We start from the raw sequence: 22,466 nt of genomic DNA on the forward strand, positions 1-22,466 counted from the left end.
TTATGGACGCTTTTGAAAATTTGACGAAAACCGCAGGCATTTTGTAGCTACTTTAGCCCAAATGATCATGTTGTACATCTTAACCCTCTGACTCTGTAATACTGTGGACATAATAACAAACATATCTAACTTGTTTTTAAAGCTAATATTCCTTTTAACTTGTTTTTTTCTTGGTCCTATTTGAGGTCCTATTGTTCTTTTGTATTATACTTTTTTAAAATATACTGAAAAATTAATAAAACATAAAGGCACTTTAATAAATAATTTTAAAGTGTAACTATCAGCCAAATCAAGAAGTAGGAAATTGTCAGCAAGCCACCTAGCTTCCCAGTCGCAACACCTTCCTATTTAGTAGACGTAGCTACTGTCCTGACTTGTAAGTTAGTTATTTCCTTGCTTTTCTTTTTAATTTACCACTTGTATTTTTACCATCTGTATATTTATCCCTAGAATATCTTAGTTACTGTCTGTTTCAGAAAGATTTATATATGGACACTTAATGTACATATTCGTTTGTTTTTTTTCTCTCAACATTATGCTTGTATGTTGTCCATGTTGCTGTAGCTGTCCATAGTTCATTTGTTTTCATTGTATCATATTCCATTGCATAACTGTACCATAGTTTAGTGCCAGAGAACTTTTGATTTTCTTGTCTTTTATGTGCTGTGGACCAGTTTTCTCTCCATTAATCAAATATTTATTAAGTAGTAAATTTGTTACATGTAAATTATTCAAAAATTTAAGTGGGCATTGAAATCAGTATTAATATGTTATTGTTCTTTCGAGAACTTCAGTCTGTAATTTATTTTCTTCTAAATATTTCATATATACTTTATGTCTGGCCATCAGAAAAGTTAATTAAGCAAATTTGGCAAATATTTGATCTTCTATGTGTCAAGCACTGTTGTAGGTACTGGGGCTGCAGCACTTTGTTTAAAAGAATCTTAGTACAGAAAGGTATAAAATGAAAAATTTGACTCTGTTCCCTCAGTCCTATGGTCAGTATTAAATTTCTTGACTATTCTATTAAAAAATTTAAAAATCCTTATATATGTATAACCTGAAAAAATTACACAGTGGAAACTTTTTGTACTTTTTCTTTTTGTCTTAATAATCCATCTTGAAGATTTCAATGAAAGTTAGCATTTTTAAATTAGGGAACTGCCAGAAACTTAAATTAGTAGAACAGTGCCTTCATGTTCTTCCAGATTAACTTCTTTTTCTTAATTTATTATAGAAGCAAGAATAACATGCTTTTGACTTATTAGAAATCAGATTTATTTATAGGACATGATCAAATTTACCTATGGAAAATCATAACTTTAAACTGTTAAATATCTGTATTGCTTTTTCTGTAGGCATTGCTGGAGACCGTGTTTGGTGTAAAAGTGATTATAACAGGCGATGCATTTGTTCCTGGAGAGAGAAGTGTCATTATCATGAATCATCGGACAAGAATGGACTGGATGTTCCTGTGGAATTGTCTGATGAGATACAGCTACCTCAGATTAGAGAAAATTTGCCTCAAAGCCACTCTCAAATGTGTTCCAGGATTTGGTAGGCTATTCACAAATTATTATAAGTTGTTCATTTATTTTATATGTGATGTACTCACTCTAAAACTACAGAATAACTTACTAAACTCCACTTAAGTATTAAAGCCTTTTCCACTTTTTTCCCTCGGGGATTATAGATTATTTTAATCCTTTTTCGGAAACATCTTACCTTGAAAGAGAATAAACTATTCACAAGGAAGTAGATATGGTCCCAGAAGGACCAAAAATTTGAAGAATATGAATTAATAGTTCAGTAACTTTTTATTACATGTCATACTTGTGGTAATTTAGACCAGAAAGTGGTCTGTGCTGATAAGGTACTTGAAAGGAACTGATTCATTCACATTTATCTAATAAATAGTAATTGAATAACCATTGGTTCCAAGCGTTATACCAGGTGCCGGTGTTTTCTGAACTTACCTAATCCATCACTTTTTTTTTTTTTTAAAAGGCTTTTCACTGTCCTTGTTGTATACTATAATATTAAATATTTATTTTCCATAGTTAGGAAAGCAGCATGTTCACTGAGTGGTGCATAAGTAGGGATATGTCAACATTGCATGTTAAAGCTTAATTGATCTCCACTCTGTAATATGAAGTAGGGGTGAGGAACAGACTAAAAATATATTCAGACCAGTTATTCACATGAGTGGATGAAGCACCCACTATACTCCCTAACAGCCTCATCCATTAAATCTGTACTTCTTTGGTTTCCTATGTAATATTTCTTATTTGAATTCTTTGCTCTCTAAACCATGTATGTGCCTATCAGTGTACCGAAATTGTGTAGGATTTGTGAGGGCAAAGGGCAGGCATTGTCCTCAGGATAGACTAGTAAGAAGCACTGCATGTTTTGTGTTTTAGTTGCCTTCATGCTAATAGTTTTATCTTTCTCTTTGTCACTTGCACAGTATTATGCTCTCAGGATAGTCAGATTCCTTAAATGGCAACTGACTTTCCCTAGAGCAAACATCCCCATAGAACCAGCAGGAAGCTGCAAGGCATTTTATGACCTAGCCCCAGAATTCATATAGCGTCACATCTACAGTACATTATTGGTGGAAGCCATCACTGTCCTCACGGAGTCTAGGGGAGGGAGCATAGACTTCACCTCTTGATGGCAGAAATGTCAAAGATATTATAGTATTTTAAAAACTGCCACATTCCTAAAAAGACTGATCAAAAATGATAATGTCTTATTTATCATTCCTGATCCTACATAAAATAAACAGAATATTAAGAACATTATGTGAATGAGCTTGAAAATATATATGAAATCAACAAATTACAACTGACAAAATACAACTGACAAAATCTGATAATAATGAAAACAAATGAAAAAGAAAATTAAAACAGCTTCGTGTCTAATAAAGAGATTGAATCCATAATTAAGAGCCTTCTTACAATGGTTTTTGGAGGACGATGGCAGCTGCCTGATCTTCCTCATCTTTAAAAAAACAAAAAACATCCAATCAACCAGCAGAGGAAATAAAACCACATATCACTCATCTCTTCAGCATGACCAGGAGACAAGGCATTTAGAAGGTTCTGGTATGAAGTAGAGAAGTCTAAAAGAGTTCTTTCTTTCTACCCTCCCATCATTGCAAACCTGTGGGTTCTGAGAGTGGGTAGAGACTTAAGAGTAGAGAGGCATGGAAAACTTAGAGGAAGCACAGACAAAAGCATCTCCAGAAAAATTAAAGTCCAACACTAAATGCCAAAATACTGAACACAGGTCTGGACATAGTAGTTCACAGCACAAGATATAAGGAAGTGATTAGAAAGACAGTGGGACCTGAAGATGCCTCAGAGAAGTATTGCTTCTGAGGGAGAATCAGATATATAGAGAAGGGCTAGCTTCCCTTAGAAGTGTGGTAGTGAAGGAAAACAAAGAAATTAAAAATCCTGCAGGAATAAAAAGAGAGAGAAGCAAGAAATAACAGTCTTTGCTTACCCCACCCCCAAAATTATACAGCAAAACCCAATAACCATAAAAGGTTTTTAAATTCATAAAAGAAACTTAAGTGGAGGACAGAACTGAAAAACCGAAAAGCCAAAAAATGTACACCATAACACAACACTCCAAACTGAATGGATTATCATTAACTAAGCATTTGGGGATATTAAAAAAAAAGAAAGATACTTTTGAATGAGAAATACAATGAACAGTAATAGACAAGAAAACAAGGAGAAATATAAGTTGAATTCAAGGAGAAAAAAGAAAAGGCAAAATCATGTCAGAAATGAGCGAATTATGAAATATCCAAGAGGAAAATAATAGAGTAAAATGAAAAGAGCAATACAAGAAAACAGAAAATGACTCAACAGTGAAAAGCTGAAAGCATTTCCTCTAAGATGAAGAACAGGACAAGGATGTCTACTCTCAGCCACTTTTTTTTGTTGGCCATGCCATGCAGCTCGTGGGATCTTAGTTCCCTGGCCAGGGATTGAACCTTGGCCACAGCAGTGACAGCACCGAGTCCTAACCCCTGGACCACCATGGAATTCCCACACTCTTGCCACTTTTATTCAACATAGTCTTGGAAGTCCTAGCCACAGCAATCAGAGAAGAAAAAGAAATAAATCCAAAAGAAATCCAGATTGGAAAAGAAGTAGTAAGACTGTTTGCAGAAGTAGTCACTGTTTGCAGATGACATGGTACTACACATAGAGAATCCTAAAGCTGCTACCAGAATCAATAGTGTCAAAATGACTATTCTACCCAAGGCAATCTACAGATTCAGTGCAATCCCTATTAAATTATCAATGGCATTTTCCACAGAACTAGAACAAAAAAATTTTTTAATTTGTATGGAAATACAAAAGACCTCGAATAGCCAAAGCAATCCTGAGAAAGAAAAACAGAGATGGAGGAACCATTCTCCCTGACCCTAGACCATACTACAAAGCTCCAGTCATCAAAACAGTATGGTACTGGCACAAAAACAGATATACACATCAATGGAACAGGATGGAAAGCCCAGAAATAAACCCACACATACATCTATGGTCAATTAATCTATGACAAAGGAGGCAAGACTATACAATGAAGAAAAGTCAGTTTCTTCAATAAGTGGTGCTGGTAAAACTGGACAACTACATATAAAAGAATGAAACTAGAACATTCTATAATGCCAGACACAAAAATAAACTCAAAATGAATCAAAGACCTAAATATAAGATGTGATACTATGAAACTCTTAGAGGAAAACATAGGAAGAACACTCTTTGACATAAAACACAGCAAGGTCTTTTTCAATCCATCTGCTAGGGTAATGGAAATAAAAACAAAAATAAACTAATGGGACCTAATTAAACTCAAAAGCTTTTTCACAGCAGAGGAAACCATAAGTGAAACAAAAAGACACCCCACAGAATGGGAGAAAATATTTGCAAACAATGCGACCGACAAGGGATTAATCTCCAAAATTTACAAGCAGCTCATGCAGCTCAATATTGATAAAACAAACAACCCAATCACAAAATGGGCAGAAGACCTAAATAAATATTTCTCCAAAGAAGACATACACATGGCCAAAAGGCACATGAAAAGATGCCCAACATCACTAATTATTAGAGAAATGCAAATCAAAACTACAATGAGATATCACATCACACCGATCAGAATGGCCATCATCAAAAAGTCTACAAACAGGGCTTCCCTGGTGGCGCAGTGGTTGGGAGTCTGCCTGCCGATGCAGGGGACGCGGGTTCGTGCCCCAGTCTGGGAAGATCCCACGTGCCGCAGAGCGGCTGGACCTGTGAGCCATGGCCGCTGAGCCTGCGCGTCCGGAGCCTGTGCTCCGCAGTGGGAGAGGCCACAGCAGTGAGAGGCCCGCATACCACAAAAAAAAAAAAAGTCTACAAACAATAAATGATGGAGAGGCTGTGGAGAACAGGGAATCCTCCTACACTGTTGGTGGGAATGTAAATTGGTACATCCACTATGGAGAAAACAGTAAAAATAGAACTGCCATATCATCCAGCAATCCCACTCCTGGGCATATATCCAGAGAAAACCATAATCTGAAAAGATACAGGCACCTCAGTGTTCATAGTAGCCACGACATGGAAGCAACGTAAATGTCCATTGATAAAGAAGATGTGGTACATACATACAATGGAATATTACTCAGCCATAAAAAAGAATGAAATAATGCCATTTGCAGCAACATGGATGGACCTAGAGAGTATCACACTAAGTGAAGTAAGTCAAACAGAGAAAGACAAATATCATATGATATCATTTACATGTGGAAGCTTAAATAATTATACAAATGAAGTTATTTACAAACCAGAAACGGACTTACAGATGTCGAAAACAAACTTAAGGTTAGCAAAGGGGAAACGTGGGGGATGGGGAGGGATAAATCAGAAGCTTGTGATTAGCACACGCAAACTACTATATATAAGATAGATAACCAACAAGGACCTACTGTATAGCACAGAGAACTATACTCAATATTTTATAATAACCTGTAAGGGAAAAGAATCTGAAAAAGAATGAACATATGTATATGTATAACTGAATCACTTTGCTGCACACTTGAACCTAGCACAACATTGCAAATCGACTATACTCCAACACAATTTTTTAAAAAACCAAAAGAAAATAGAGAATGAAAGAGAGAAAAAAAGAAAAAAAAATTGTCAGAGAGAAAGTAGTTGAAATGGAACCTAGTTAGAGGAGTTCTAACATCTGTATAATTGGAGCCTCTAAAAAAGACAGTCAAAACAATGTAACTTAAATATTACAAGGGTGATATTTAAAAGTACGACCCAAGAAGAATCTTGGGTGTAAAAGACAACTGAGAATTCCCTGGGTGGCGCACTGGTTAAGAATCCACCTGCCAATGCAGGGGACATGGGTTTGAGCCCTGGTCCAGGAAGATCCCATATGCTGAGGAGCAACCAAGCCCTTGCACCACAACTGCCGAGCCTGCGCTCTAGAGCCCGTGAGCCACAACTACCGAGCCTGCGCTCTAGAGCCCGTGAGCCACAACTACTGAGCCCGTGCACCACAACTACTGAAGGCCACCCACCTAGAGCCCATGCTTCGCTACAACCCACCTCAGTGAGAAGCCCACACACTGCAATGAAGAGTAGCCCCCACTTGCTGCAACTAGAGAAAGCCTGTGCACAGCAATGAAGACCCAACACAGCCAAAAGTAAATAAATAAAAATGAATTTATTTTAAAAATAAATAAATAAATAAAAGACAACTGGAGGACTTCCCTGGTAGCACACTGGTTAAGAATCTGCCTGCCCCTGCAGGGGACACATGTTCGATCCCTGGTCTGGGAAGATCCCACATGCCGTGGAGCAACTAAGCCTGTGAGCCACAACTCCTGAAACTGCGTGCCAAAACTACTGAAGCCCACATGCCTAGAGCCCATGCTCCACAACAAGAGAAGCCACTGCAATGAGAAGCCCGTGCACTGCAACAGAGTAGCCCCCACTCGCTGCAACTAGAGAAAGCCCGCGCTCATCAACAAAGACCCAACACAGCCAAAAATAAATGAATAAATTATTTTTTAAAAATAGTTCATAAAAAAAAAAAGATGACTGGAAAGGCAGTTCCAACATGAAGGTATGAGGAGCTCTGTAGACCCACTTCCCAGGAAAACTGGTGAAAATTCTGGTGAAGTAACAGCCGTTTATTTAAAGTCTCCAGAAATGGTCCGAAGGACATACAGCAAATGAAGAAACATTTATTCAAGAAAATTTATACCAAGACTCATCGAGAACAATGATAATCTGTGGTATTTGAAACAAGACACACTTGTTTCCTCCCACCTCCCTGTTCAGCCAGACAGAAACTCTGCTCCAGACTAGTACAGCCAGGAACACAGGGCAACCCACAATCAGGAGGAATCTGACAACTCTGAGCATCTCCCTCAGGAGTGGAGGTTTTGAACCCCACATCTAGTAGCACCCCAACTCTTAACACCTGCACCTGAGAGATGAGCCTTCAAAACATCTAGCTTTGAAAGCCAGTGGAGACCCATAGGATATAGCAAACTGAGAAATAGTTTTTAAAGGGCCTTGCACACTTCTGTGGCTATACTCCGGGACCCAGTGCAGAGGCAGCTGAATGAAAAGCCCCCAGTCTTTCTGTGAAAGACGGCTATTTGCTTATATTCCTTGCTGTGGTCGGAGGGGCAGCCTTCTAATTAAACACACATCTAAGGGCAGACTGTAATCTAGAAACCTTGGGGGTGGCGATATCACTCTCCCTCTGGCCCACCTCTGGTCACCAGTGTCTCCGAGAAAGGAGCTTGTATACTTGTCTGGCACTCTGACTTTTGTGGCTGTCACCCAGAAAACACATCCCTTGATAACCTGGCTCTTGTAGCCAGTGGGCTTGTGTTTGGGGGGAGGGGGGAGGTCAATGGGACAGTAGCAAATAAAGAAAGAATTCTTAGAGCCAACCATTACTCTAGAGCTTATTTAGCATGGAGGGAGGAGACATAAAAGCCCATCTCCAAGTCTTCTCCTGAAAGAACTATATTTACGTACTTTAAAAGCGGCTGCCTGAGGGTTTGACTTCCAATTGGCCTGAATCTAGGTGCTGAGATCCTCCCCCGACACTGGCATATCCATCCTCAACTACTGGGAGCCACTAAAAATAAAGTAGGCTGCTTGGACAATCACAAAGGTTTAAGAGACAGCCAAGAACTAGAGCAGGGTTGAATGATAAGGTTCATCTCCTATAGGAGGACTCTCCTACAAGCCTGGGAGAGGTGGGTATTATATCTAATGCATAGAAACCAACACAGAGAGTCAAGGGAAATGAAGAAACACAGGAATATATTCCAAATTACAGAACAAGATATAACTTTAGGGAAAGATGTTAATGAACTGGAGACAGGTAATTAACCTGGTGGTAAAGAGGTCAAAATTACAGTCCTAAAGAGATGCTCGTTGGGCTCAGGAGAACAATGCATGAGAAGTTTAACAAAGAGATAGAAAATATAAGAAGTCACAGAGCTGAAGAATACAATAACTGAACTGAAAACAGAGGGTTTAACGGTTTAAGCAGTAGAAAAGGGTCAGTGAACTTGAAGACAGGTCAGTAGAACATAACCAATCAAAGCAGCAAACATAAAAACTGGAAAACATTGACAATAAGGGAATTATGGGACAACATCAAGTGGTCCTGCATTTACATTATAGAGGTCCCAGAAGAAGAGAAAAAGAAAGGGGCAGAAAACTTATTTGAAGACACAACGGCTGAAAGTACCTCAGCCTGGGGAAGGAAACAGATATCCAGATCCAGAAAGCCCAGAGAATTCCAAATAAGATGAACTTAAAGAGCCTCACACCAAGACACATAATTAACTCATTATTGACAGGGGATTTTTGCAAAAATTAATGCCTGTGGCCAATGATTTCTGTTTTGGTCAGCCAAAAATTAATTGTTATTTCACTAACACTTTGTGGGTTATTACATTCAATAGTTACACCTGACACACCTGTAAAGTCTTCTAATTTTCATGAAATGTCTTCAATCCACTCTTCTATAGAAGCAAAGGAGAATTCTCCAGCACTGAGTTTCATTTTCACTTTCTGTATCAGAATCAATCACTAAGGTTTTTTTGTCTTTTTGTTGGTCTGATATTCACATCGTCTGAATCAGAATGATATTCTGAAGAACTGTCTTCTGAGACACTAGTATATATGTCACTCAGACAATCAGAGAAAGTATCTGCATAGAATTCACCAAAAAATTCTTCTCCACTCAGAATTTTGCGATACGTCATTTTTGAAAATTTTACATTTATAGTATACACAAGGTTGGAACAAAAACCTAACGGAGCGAAATGTGAATGATATTGACAATCACAAGTTGTATAATGAACCCTTGATCAATTTTAAGCTCTAACAACTTTGCACAGTGATGTTAATTGTATCACTCTCTAAAAACATACTGATACATCTCCTTTCAATAACATGCAGGTAACAAAAGATGTATTAATATGTCTCCAGTCAATAATGTGTTAAAGTGTCAAAATTTAAAGATATGAAGAGCATTTTCAAAGCAGCAAAAGGAAAACAACTTGTTACACACAATGGAACCCCATAAGATTATCAGCATATTTTTCAGAAGAACCTTTGCAGACCAGACGGGAGTAGCATGCTATATTCAAAGTGCTGAAAGAAAAAAACTGCCAGTCAAGAAAACTGTATCTGGCAAAGTTGTCCTTCAGAGTTGAAGGAGAGAGAGAGGTTTGTGGACAAGCAAAAGCTCAAGGAGTCCATCTCCTCTAGAATGGCCTTACAAAGAAATGTTAAAGGGACTTCTTTAAGCTGAAAAGAAAAGGTGCTAATTAGAACTGGGAAACATGAACATATAAATATCCTTGGTAAATATAAATATATAGTAAAATTCAGGATAATGTTGTAAAGGTTGTGGGTTAATCACTTCTAAAGCTAGAATAAAGTTTAAAAGACAAAAGTATTAAAAATAACTATAGCTACAATAATTTTTAAGGGATACAGAAGATAAAAAGCTGTAAACTGTGACCTCAAAAACATAACATGGTGGGGGAGTAGTAAAAATTAACAGCCTTAGAATGTGTCTCAACTTAAGTTGTTATCAACTTAAAACAACTGTTATACATTATTTTATGTCTCATGGTAACCACAAAGGAAAAAACTGTAGCAGATGCACAAATGATAGAGAAAAAGGAATCTAAGCCCACCACTACAGAAAATCACAAAGGAAGAGAGCAAGAGAGGAAGAAAGGAACAAAGGAATTACAAAACAGCCACAAAACAATTAGCCAAATGGCAGTAAGTACATAGCTATCAATAATTACTTTAAATGTAAATGGATTAAATACTTCAGTTGGAAGACAAAAGTGGCTGATGGATTAAAAATAAGACCTATCTTTATGGTGTCTATAAGAGACCTACCTCAGGTCTAAGGACACACACAGACTGAAAGGGAAGGGATGGAAAAAGATATTCCATGCAAATGGAAACCAGAAGAAAGCTGAGTTAGCTGTACTTCATATCAGACAAAATAGATTTTAAGACAAAGTCTGTGATAAAAGACAAAGAAGGTCATTATATAATGATGAAGGGGTCAATCCAACAAGAGTATATAACATATGTAAATATTTATGCACCTAATAAAGGAGCACCTAAATACATAAATGTTAACAAACCTAAAGGGAGAATAGCAATTCAGTAATAGTAGAGGACTTTAATATCCATTTTCATCAATAGATGATTTTCCAGACAGAAAATCAATAAGGAAACATTGGCCTTAAGTCCAGTTGGTCTGACATATAGTTTAATAGACATATATAGAACACTGTATCCCAAAGCAACAAAATGCACATTTTTCTCAGGCTCACATGGAATATTTTCCAGGATAGATCATATGTTAGGCCTCAAAACAAGTTTTATTACATTTAAGAAGGTTGAAATCATGTCAAGGAATCTTTTCCGATCACGTTATGAAACTAGAAATCAGTTACAAGAAAAAAAAACTGGAAAACTCAGGTATGCGGAGGCTAAATAACATACTACTGAACAACCAGTGGATCAAAGAAGAAATCAAAAGAGAAATCAAAAAATACCTTGAAACAGATGGAAATGGAAATACAACACACCAAAACTTATGAGATGCAGCGAAAGTAATTTTAAAAGGGGACTTCAATAAACAGCCTATCTTTATACATCAAGGAACTAGAAAAAGAAGACTAATTAAGGCCCAAAGTTAGAAGGAAGGAAATAAATGAAAGAGAAATTGAAAAGACAGTAGGAAAGATCAGTGAAACTAAGTTGGGTTTTTGACGAGATAAAGGAAACTGACAAAGCTTTAGCTAGATTCACCAAGAAAAAAAGAGAGGACACAAATAAAGCAGAAATGAAAGGGTAGTTGTACAACTGATACCATAAAGCAGAAATGAAAGGGTAGATGTACAACTGATAACACAGAAATATGAAGAATCATGGGAGATTGCTATGAACAATTATATGCCAGTAAATTGGACAACCTGAAAGAAATGGATAAATTCCTAGAAACATATGACCTAGGAATCATGAAGAAATAGAAAGTCTGAACAGACCCATTACTAGTAAGGAGATTGAATCAGTAATCATAAAACCCCCAACAAACAAAAGTCCAAAACCAGATGGCTTCAGTGGTGAATTGTACCCAGCATTTAAAGAACTAATACTAATCCTTCTCAATCTCTTCCCAAAAATAGAAGATGGGACTTCCCTGGTAATCCAGTGGTTAAGACTCTGTGTTTCCAATGCAGGGGGCACAGGTTCGATCCCTGGTCAGGGAACTAAGATCCCACATGCCACTCAGTGCAGCCAAGAAAAGAAGAAGGAAACATAAAATAGAAGAGAAGGGAACACTTCGAAAGTCATTTTATGAGGCCAGCATTACCCCAATACCAAAACCAAACAAAGATGCCACAAGAAAATTAGAGGCCAATATCCCTGATGAACATAGATGTAAAAATCCTCAACAAAATGCTAGCAAACCAAATTCAGCAGTTCACTAAAAAGATAATACATTATGATCAAGTGGGATTTATCCTAGGGATGCAAAAATTGTTGAACATCTGCAAGTCAATCAATGAGATAAAAGGAAGGATAAAAGGCATTGATAAAAGGAAGGATAAAAATTATCTGATCATCTCCATAGATGCAACAACAACAAAGCATTTGACAAAACTTAACATCCATTGATACTAAAACTTCCAGCAAGGTGGGTATGGAGGGAATGTATTTCAATGTATTAAAGGCCATATATGAGAGGCCCACAGCTAACATCAGACTTAATGGTGATGGAAAGCTGAAAGCTTCTTTTCTAAGTTCAGGAATAAGACAAGGATGCCCATGCGCTCGACTCTTATTCAACATTATATTGGAAGTTCTAGCCAGAGCAATTAGGCAAAATTAGATAGATTACATACATAGCATCCAAATTGGAAAAAAAGAAGTAAAACCATCACTATTTGCAAATGACATGATATTATATATAGAAAGCTATGAAGACTCCAGCAAAAAACTGTTAGAATAAATGAATTCAGTGAGGTTGCACAATACAAAATTAATAAAAATCTGTTGTGTTGCTATATACTAATAACAAACTAAACAGAAAGAGGAATTAAGAAGACAATCCCATTTACAATGGCACCAGAGAATAAAATAGGAATAAAGGAGGTGAAATACTTGTACCCTGAAAATTATACAGTATCAATGAAAGAAGCTGAAGTAGACAAATAAGGTACTTGTGCTCATATCTGAAAGGAAAGCTATTCTGTGCTCATGGATTGGAAGAATTAGTATTGTTTAAAAGTCCATACTGTCCAAAGCAATCTACAGATCCAGTGCTATCCCTATCAAAATTCCAATGGCATTTTTTGATAGAAATAGAACAAACAGCCCTAAAATTTGTATGAAACCACAAAGACTCAGAATAGCCAAAGCAGTCTGGAGAAAGAAGAAAAAAGCTAGAGATATAATGCTCCCTGATTTCAGACTAGTTACAAAACTGTAGTAATCAGAACAGTATGGCATTGGCATAAAAACAGACACATAGATCAGTACAAAAGAATACAGAGCCCAGAAATAAACCCACACATATATGGTCAATTAATTTATGACAAAAGAGCCAAGAGTATACAATAAAGAAGGGATAGTCTTTTCAATAAATGGTGTTTGTTGTGAAAACTGGACTACTACATTGCACTGTACATAAAAATTAACTCAATGGATTAATGACCTGAACATAAGACCTGAAGCCTTAAAAATCCTAGAAGAAAAAAATAGGTGGCAAGCTTCTTGACATTGGTCCTGGTGATGACTTTTTTTGGATTTGGTACCAAAAGCAAAGGAAACACAAGCAAAGATAAAGTGGCACTGTATCAGACTGAAAATCTTCTGCACAACAGAGGAAACCATCAACAAGATGAAAAGGCAACCTATGGAATGGGAGAAACTATTTGCAAATCATATATTTGACAAAGGGTTAATATCCAAAATATATGAAGAACTCATATAACTCAACAGCAAAATAACAATCCAATTAAAAAATGAGCAGAGGAGATCAGTGGACATTTTTCCAAAGGTGACATACAAATGGCCAACAGGTGCATGAAAAAGTGCTCAACAGCACTAATCATCAGGAAAATGCAAATCAAAACTATGAGATAGCACATCACACCTGTTAGAATGGCTACTGTCAAAAAGCTGAGCAATAACAACTGTTGGTGAGGCTATAGAGAAAAGGGAACGCTTGTGCATTGTTGGTAGGAATGTACATTGGTGTAGAAGCTATGGAAAACAATATGGAGGTTCCCCCAAAATTAAAAATAGAACTACCATATGATCTGGTAATTCTGCTTCTGGGTATTTATTGGAGGAAAACAAAAGCACTAACTTGAAAAGATGCCTGCACCCCCATGTTCATTGCAGCATTATTTACAATAACCAAGACATGGAAACAACTTGTGTCCATTGGTAGATGAATGGATAAAGAAAATGGTAAATATAGACAGTGGAATATTACTCAGCTATAAAAAAGGATATCCTATAATTTATATCACCTGGATGGACTTTCAGGGCATCATGCTAAGTGAAAAGTCAGATAGAGGAAAACAAATACGACATGCTTTCACTAATTTGTGAAGTCTCCCATAATAAAAAACCCAATAAAATAAGATAAAATAAAATTCCCCCAAAACACAACTGAATAGATACAGAGAGGCCAGGATTTGGGGGTGGGCAAAATGGGTGAAGTTGCTCAGAAGGCACAAAATTCCAGTCATAAAATAAATAAGTTATGCAGATTAATGTACAGCATGGTGACTATAGTTAATAATACTCTTGTATATATATATATATATTTCTCTTGTATATTTGAAAGTTGCTGAGAGTAGATGTTAAAAGTTCTGATAAGGAAAATATTTGTAACTATGTGGTGATAGATATTAACTTAGACATAACGGTGGTCATTTCGTGACATGTACATATATGGAATCATTTTGTTGTACACCTGAAACTAATGTAATATAATGCATCAGTTACATCTCAACTTAAAAAAGAAGTAGTACAGCTTTATTGGGTGGTGTGAGGATTAAATTAAATGCCAGTAGAGTGTTATTTGCTGCTGCCTGTTATTTCTGTAGTTCCCTTTGGGACATCCACCCTCCCACCTTTTGCCTTAACAGAGATCCATATTAGACCTCTGGTTTTTCTAGTGTCTCACAGACCCATGTTCTCTTTCCCTGACCACCTAATCTTTACTTCTTCCTATTCTGCAATGGTATACTCATTTTTAAAAATAAATTTATGTATTTTTATTCATGTATTTTTGGCTGTGTTGGGTCTTTGTTGCTGCGCGCGGTCTTTCTCTAGTTGCAGTAAGCAGGGGCTACTACTCTTCGTTGCAGTGCGTGGGCTTCTCACTGCGGTGGCTTCTCTTGTTGCAGAGCACGGGCGCTAGGCGCGCTGGCTTCAGTAGTTGTGGCTCGCGGGCTCTAGAGCTCAGGCTCAGTAGTTGAGGCGCACGGGCTTAGTTGCTCCACGGCATGTGGGATCTTCCCGGACCAGGGCTTGAAGCCATGTCCCCTGCATTGGCAGGCGGATTCTTAACCACTGCACCACCAGGGAAGCCCCTATATGCATTTTTAACATTGCTAAAACTGTCTTCTCTCTTGTTTGAGTTTCTGTGTAAGTATTTCATTCTTAGCTTTCCCATTTTCTTTTCCCAAAAGATATAAGCTCCTTACAGTGTCTCTCACCATTGTAGGCTCTTAAAGTATTTGTAGACTTGATAGGATTTCATAAAAATGCAAACTATTAATGAGAACAGATTTTGGATTGAAGAAAAAACCGATTTTAGAACCTTTAAAGTGAATAAGTGCAAAGTAAATTAAGCAAGGCAAAAGTGTAGGCAGGAAAAATAAAACAGAATGTGTTTGCAAATGGAGTATTAATGTTGGAGTTTGCAGGGGAAAATGAAAGGGGAAGAGAATGGATGTGTCCTATTGGTCAGCTCTGTCCTGCTTCAGACTATGCCAGACTTAGCTTGTTGACACTTGCCATGACTTTAGGGTGTATTTAATGTTGCTATGTATAATTATTTCTAAATAAATGTTTGCTTACCAGAGTTTGGAATATAATTATCTGGTTTCTTTAGTTCATTTACGAATGACCAAAGGGAAATAATATTATATATCTGTAGTGCCAGTTTGGAGAATGGATGAGAATTTAGAATTTGAAAGTTTTTTCTTAAAGTATGGAAGTAACAGACTTAACCTAACAGGCTAGGGAAGAAACCATTAAGAGTGTTTAGATTCCAGTTCACGTTGTAAAGAGTTTTGGTAAGCTAAGCTAACTAAACTGTTTAGAGTCTGCTAAGGTATGTGAAATTAGATGTTAAGGAAAAAATGTCTGATAGATTTCAACTATTTATAATGGTGGTTTAGACATAGGTTTTTATTTTTAGTCAACTTCATAACCACTTAGTAACAACGCAGGAAATATGAAACCCAGAGGTGTCATGAAAAGTCCATTTGCCTGGTGTTTTTGTACCAGGAAATTCGTGTGCCATCTGGCCCACCCAGCTCATGGCTCCTTGGTTTTTCTGGATCATTCGTTAATCACACTTGAGTGGCAAAAGGGTTGGAGGCTTTTAGAAAGCACAAAAAGAGGAGTAAACATTAAATGGATAGTGATTTAAAAAGTTGCCAAGTCGTGGATTAAACTAAACTCTCCCTGACGTATACCTCCTGATTTCAAAGTAGATTGTCATATAATCCTGCTGTTCTCAAACTGCAACATAAGGTAGTGGTGAAAACTAGGAACAACCACAAATTGTGAAATATATCTAGATTGTTCCAGAATGAGATCAGGGACAAGAAAGAAGTAACAGCATGGCCTCTGATGAATGCTTTTATCCACTCTCAGTTTGTTCAAGGCATGCAAAGTCTGAGTGTATCCTTACAGGCCCCTGTGCTGGTCCTGTTTTAGCTGGATAATTGAAACTGGGTCAGAGGCTTTTCCTAAGTCCGGCCTCCCTGAGAATAACCTGTCTCCCAAAATATTAAAATTTTTTTGGTCAAATCTGATCTATAGAAATAACTGGAATTTTAAAAGTATGCCTTTGGCATTCTATAAGCATTCTTCTCTTTTTAAAGACCATGAATAAAAACTACTCGGTTAAAATCTATTGTATACCTTGCCCAATACACTGGAGAAACAGTGGTTATAGCGCACGCTGCTGTTACACATGAACATGCTGCAAAACAGGCATCATACGTTAGCTGGAAAGATAATCCATCTTATGTGGCCCAAATTTCAGTTTTAACTGTATTTAATGTATAAGTGTTAGATGTAAATTCATTTAAAGATATTTCTCACACAGTTTTAAGAACCACTAAATTTACTGAAGTCACCTTAATTTTATTAACTATTATATAGTAAGTACAAAGAATGGATAATTTTCTATTTGAGATATTTACAGTTTATAATACCCAACTTTATCTTCGGTGAGAGGGAAGACTCTCCCTCTCCTACCCAGCTTCCTCCTACTTAAAATCGACATTCATTAAAACTAGAACCATCTTTAAGCCATGAACGTCTTTGACACCATTCAATTTGGTGGACCCTTTTAAAATTTAACAACACTTCATGCTGCTGTCCTATTTTACAACTCAGAGGATAAGATGAATACATTTCTATATTGAAGTAAGACTCTCCTCAAGAGTCGGTATCAGTAACACCCCGTTCCTACCAGTTTCTTTGGTATCCCTGAGGCATCAGTTTTATTAGCTGCGTCAGCTAAGTGAGGAATTACTAGTTACTAGTCACCCTGAGTAACAGCTGCTTGAGAGTTCCTGGAAGGAATCTTTACAGCAGGGGTCCCCAACCCCCAGGCCAAGGACGGGTACCAGTGTGCAGTCTGTTAGTAACCGGACCGCACAGCAGGAGGTGAGCAGCGGGTGAGCGAGCCAAGCTTCATCTGCCACTCCCATCGGTCTCATTGCCGCCTAAACCATCACCCCCTCCCCACCACCCCGTCCGTGGAAAAATTGTCTTGCACGAAACCGGTCCCTGGTGCCAAAATGGTTGGGGACCGCTACTCTACAGCACATATATTTGACACTCCCTCTGTGACCTATCTTCAAAGGCGGCTTTTAGTCAAGGATTCCTAGCTACTTAATTACTAAACTGTAGTTCTTACTCTTACAGCAAATTTTCTTGTCACCTGGCCACAAGAGACTGATTATTTTATTGCTTCCTACTGTAAATCATGGAAGGTTTCCCAGCACCTTTCTTTCCTGTGTTGTTGCATTTGTTGCTAAATACCTAAAGGCCAGAGAGGATGTTTTACTATTTTTAACAATGTATTTCTATGATACACACATCCCATGACAGAGAATGAAAATACCTCATATTGCCTTCCTCAGCCTCCTATCAGCCAGTCCCACCAAAGGGACCTAATAGGGAGACTCCTTGTTAGAAGGCTCTGGGAAAGATTTTCCTCCTTAATAAAAGAGGTTCATGAAGGGACAATGCCTCTCCTTTCCTACTTTGGGACATTATTGTGAGAGTACATCATACTTGGAGCTCCTGCAATCATCTTGCATCCAAGAGGATGGCCAAATAGAATGTGAGAGCCTGGCTTCTGAACGAGCCTTGGGGCCAGACTTCATTTTATGTGAGACACATACACCCAGAGGGTTTATATGGCTTTCAGATTGGTATTCTGTTATTTATAGCCCAAAGCATCCTGATACATACAGCTTCTTTCCCACATTTCACCAATCTATAAAGAAAAGTATCCAACGACTGATTTAGTCATTCAGTAAATGTTATTATAATGGTTATCGTGAATTAAGATTTTTATGAAAACTGTCAGAAGAAATATAGTAGACAGTATATTAAAATGTTTTAGTTCTGTGGCTAGATATCACATACAACTCTGTGTATTTTCAGATACATACAGATCATTTTCATCTTAGCTCTTCTACTGCTAGTTGAAAAATAAGTTTTTGTAGTTGTTGATTTTGTAGTTTCAGTTGCCAGGGTTGCTTGGCTGAGATGAGTTTGATGCTTTTTTTTTTTTCTTTTTGCCAGGGAGGGAGGGAAACCCATTGGGAACAAAGGTTTATTTTAGTTAAGTCATATGCCAGGCAGTATACCAGGATTATACTTCTTTCTAGAATTACATTGAGAACTAAGTAATTTTTTATGATTGTACTGAGATCTAAGTAACTTAAACGAAGCTTTTGTTTTGACTGTGGTAGCTGAGTTCTTAACAAAGCCCAAGTTCTGAGCTGTGTGGAAGTTGACAGATTCTTTGGTTGGGAGACATGGTTCTGGGCTTTAAGGTTATTCAGTCAGTTACTTACTGGAGTTACCTAAATTGGATATCCTGTTGATGTGTACCATCTCTAATACCTCAGTCAGCTGCACTGCTGCGGGCTGCGAGGCATTCCACATGTGAGCTGTGAAGCATATTTTGACTCTAGGCCTTTCAGTACCCTCAGTTGTACTGAAAATTGAAGAATTTCTTTGCCTAAATTAATAAGTAGATTCTAAAAACTACCTAAAATCCATGTTTTTATAACAGGGCAATTTTAGGAGAAAGAAGTAAAAGAATTTGGGGGGAGCTCTAGGGTTTTCTGTCCACTTTGTATTTAATAGAGAAGCACAAATAAAGTCAGTCTTAAAATGATCAATTTGAGCCAACTTTGAAAAGGGTGTTTTACAATAATAGTAAAAAAAAATAGGAGAGATGGACCCAATGTACTTTATGGTTTGTTTTTCAACCTTAATTTCAATAGATAACTTGATTCTAGCGCCTTCAGTTTTCCTTTCACTTGTGGCTAAAAAGAATAAATTGTAATGATATTTTTAAAGAGAAAGGCAGCATTGTAATACTGGGGAAAAATTGAATTAGCTGTTGTATTTATTATATATGTCATTGTTAAGGGAGTTTACGAAACCCAGTGTGGCCTTTTTTCCCTTGTTTATTCTTGTCCTTAAATCTTATGGGAATTATTTTCCTTATGCTTGAAGTCAGATATTTCTGAGAGTCATACAATTGTGTAATGAATACCAGGCAGGGACATACCATGTAGCCAAGATTTAACATGTCCTTCCACAATAAAAATAATGTCCCAACTATATCTTAGAAATGTGGTTACTGATAATCAACTATTACAATCAAATAAACGGCATAGTAAGTGAATCCCAAGTAAGAACACTAGATCTTTGATTTTAGAATGCAAAATAGCTGTTATTCATGTATTTTTTAATTAAACAGTAGTTTGCATTAACATTAGATGTTCTTAAATACCTTTTTATATGGAATAATTTTAGATGTATTGAATGTTTGCAAAGACAGTACAGAAAATTTTCCTGTTTTCACCCATCTTCCCCTGATGTTAACCTCTTACACAGCTGTGGAACATTTGTCAAAACAAAAGATTAACATGGGTACAATACTATTAACTAAACTACAGACTTTATTTAGATTTCACCAATGTTTCCACTAATGTCCTTTTTCTGTTCTGGGATCCAATTGAGGATCCCTTTTTTTTTTTCTTTTTTTTTTTTTAAAGTCACCATGTCTCCGTAGTCTTCCTCCATTCTGTGGCAGTCTGTCTTTATTTTAGTGCTTTTGAAGAGAACTGGTCGGATATTTTGTAGAATGTCCCTCATTTTGAGTTTGTTTTGCATTTGCTTTTCATGACATTTTCTCATGATTAGTTGGGGATGGATTTTGGGTTTTGGGAAAAGCCCCACGGATATGAAGTGACTTTCTCATCTCATCAGGAGGATTCATGATATCAACCTGGCTTATCATGGGTGATGTTAATTGTAATCATTTGGTTAAGGTGGTGTCTGCCAGGGTTCTGCACCACAAAGTTAATGTTTTCTCCTCTCTCTATTTTATTCGGTAGGGCTGGTTGTGGGCAGGGGGAATTAAGCTTCACCTCCTTGGAGTGGGGAGCATCTACATATTTTATTTGCAATTCTGTGAAGGAGATTTGTCCCTTCTCAATCATTTAATCATGCCAATGTGAATTTATCAACATTTATTTTATTCTGTGGGTTATAATCCAGTACTACTGTTATTTATTTTGTTGCTGAAGTTGTTCCAGCTTTGGCCATTGGGAGTTTTTGCAGGTTGGCTCTTTACGTCCTTTTGGGCCCCCATATTTCTTGTTTTCTTTTAGTCATTTTCTTGTTTTCTGGTGGTACAAGATTCTTGTATTTTTCCCGGCCCCAGCCCTAGGCTCAGCATTTTCCTAAGGAACCCTAGTTCCTTTGATTAAAGAAAGGTGTTAGAAACTAAGATCTGGGCACTGACTGTGCTCTGTATTAGTTTTCTATTACTGCTTGTACCATGAATGGAGTCACCTTAAACCACACATATTTATTATCTCACAGTTCTGGAGGTCAGAAGTCTGATGTGGGGCTCATTGGGCTAAAACCAAGGCATTTGCAGGACCAAATCCTTTCTGTTAGGCTCCTGTGGAGAGTCTGTTTCCTTGACATTTCCAGTTTCTCTTGGTCACCCACATTCTTTGGCTCCTGCCTCCCTTCCTCCATCTTTAAGGCCAGCAAGAACCAGTTGAGTCCTCCTCACATAGCTTCACTCTGACACTGAGTCTTTCCCTGCCTCCATCTTCCGCCTTTAAGGACCTTTATGATTACACTGGGCCCCCCAGGCTAATCCAGGATAATCTCCCTATTTTAAATTCAGCAGATTAGCAACCATAATTCTTCTTTGCCATGTAATGTATTCACACTTCTGGGAATTAGGATGTGGATATCTTTCGTGGGGGCATTATTCTGCCAACCACATGCTGGTGGCTACTGCCTCTCTCAGTGTATAGAGCTAGTAATATACGTAGCTTAGGAATCAGTTTTGCAACAGGAACAGATATCTCAGATGGCACTTCATCTATAATATCGATTAAATGGTAAATCTCACATAGTATGAAAAACAGGTTTTTGGTTCCACCATAGGGTAAAACCCCGAAACTGTAATCATAACCAAGAAATTGCATCTTGCCAACCAAAAGCCATCAATAAATAGGTATTTCTTCAGTGTCAAGCAAGACTTTCTACTCTCTGCAGGTAGATATAATCATCTCTTTGTGGAGTCTAGTGAAATTTGCAGTAAGGGTGGTTTTATCCATTTTGTGGTTTTTTCAAATTTGAAATTACATTTAGAATTGAGTTTCCTTTAGGATATTATTTAATTGTCTGCTCATATTTTATACTTTGATTTCTGTCTTGTACTGTCAGCACAAGCACATTTGAAACCTAATGATACAGGCATGTTCTAAAAGGATTATTACAGGAAAAAGTCATAGAATTGATTATCTGCCTCCTCTCAATGTTTTTAAAAGCCAGAGCCTCATGTAAGTTAATCTTCTTAGACGAGGGATACAGAGAGCATTACCTAATTTCAAATGTGAGTTCAGAGAAGACAGAGCTCCCCTGACTTGGTGTAGCATTTTGCTAAATGCTGACATAGGTTGAAATTCTGAGAAATAGAACTTACTTGTTCTGGATTCATTTGTATAACCGTTGTTATGCACAGCCACACAGTCAGCAAACATAGCATTTGCTCATGATCGTTGTGATACGAGTTTATATAAAATTTGCATCTGTTCACATTATCACTCATTTTCATTTAATAGAGGCCTATGCGTAACATTCCCTTGGTTGTATCCACACCCTCTATTCAGGATTGAAAATACGTTGAAGAGAACAGTTTGTTTTATCTCTTGCACATTGCTTTTTGTTTCTGGTATTGCATTCATAGTCCCAAAGTAAATACCGTAATGAATTAATAAGTACCTGGACAACAATGATGAATTAATCTATTTTTGAAGTTCAGTTTTTAGTGCA

The 22,466-nt window shown here is 37.3% G+C and overlaps 1 protein-coding gene across 4 annotated transcripts in view; it reads left to right on the forward strand.

Moving 5' to 3' along the window:
- LCLAT1 (lysocardiolipin acyltransferase 1) overlaps positions 1–22,466 on the forward strand; it is a 192,325-nt gene that overhangs the window by 78,949 nt on the left and 90,910 nt on the right. For all 4 annotated transcript variants that reach the window (XM_024731527.1, XM_024731526.1, XM_024731524.1 and 1 more), the window contains one exon: positions 1,359–1,557. In XM_024731527.1, the coding sequence (XP_024587295.1) occupies positions 1,359–1,557 (199 nt within the window). The remainder of the gene's footprint in view (positions 1–1,358; positions 1,558–22,466) is intronic.

The sequence above is a fragment of the Neophocaena asiaeorientalis genome, unplaced genomic scaffold, assembly GCF_003031525.2.
Source record: "Neophocaena asiaeorientalis asiaeorientalis breed wild unplaced genomic scaffold, Neophocaena_asiaeorientalis_V1.1 scaffold689, whole genome shotgun sequence".
In the NCBI taxonomy this organism is placed as follows: domain Eukaryota; kingdom Metazoa; phylum Chordata; class Mammalia; order Artiodactyla; family Phocoenidae; genus Neophocaena; species Neophocaena asiaeorientalis.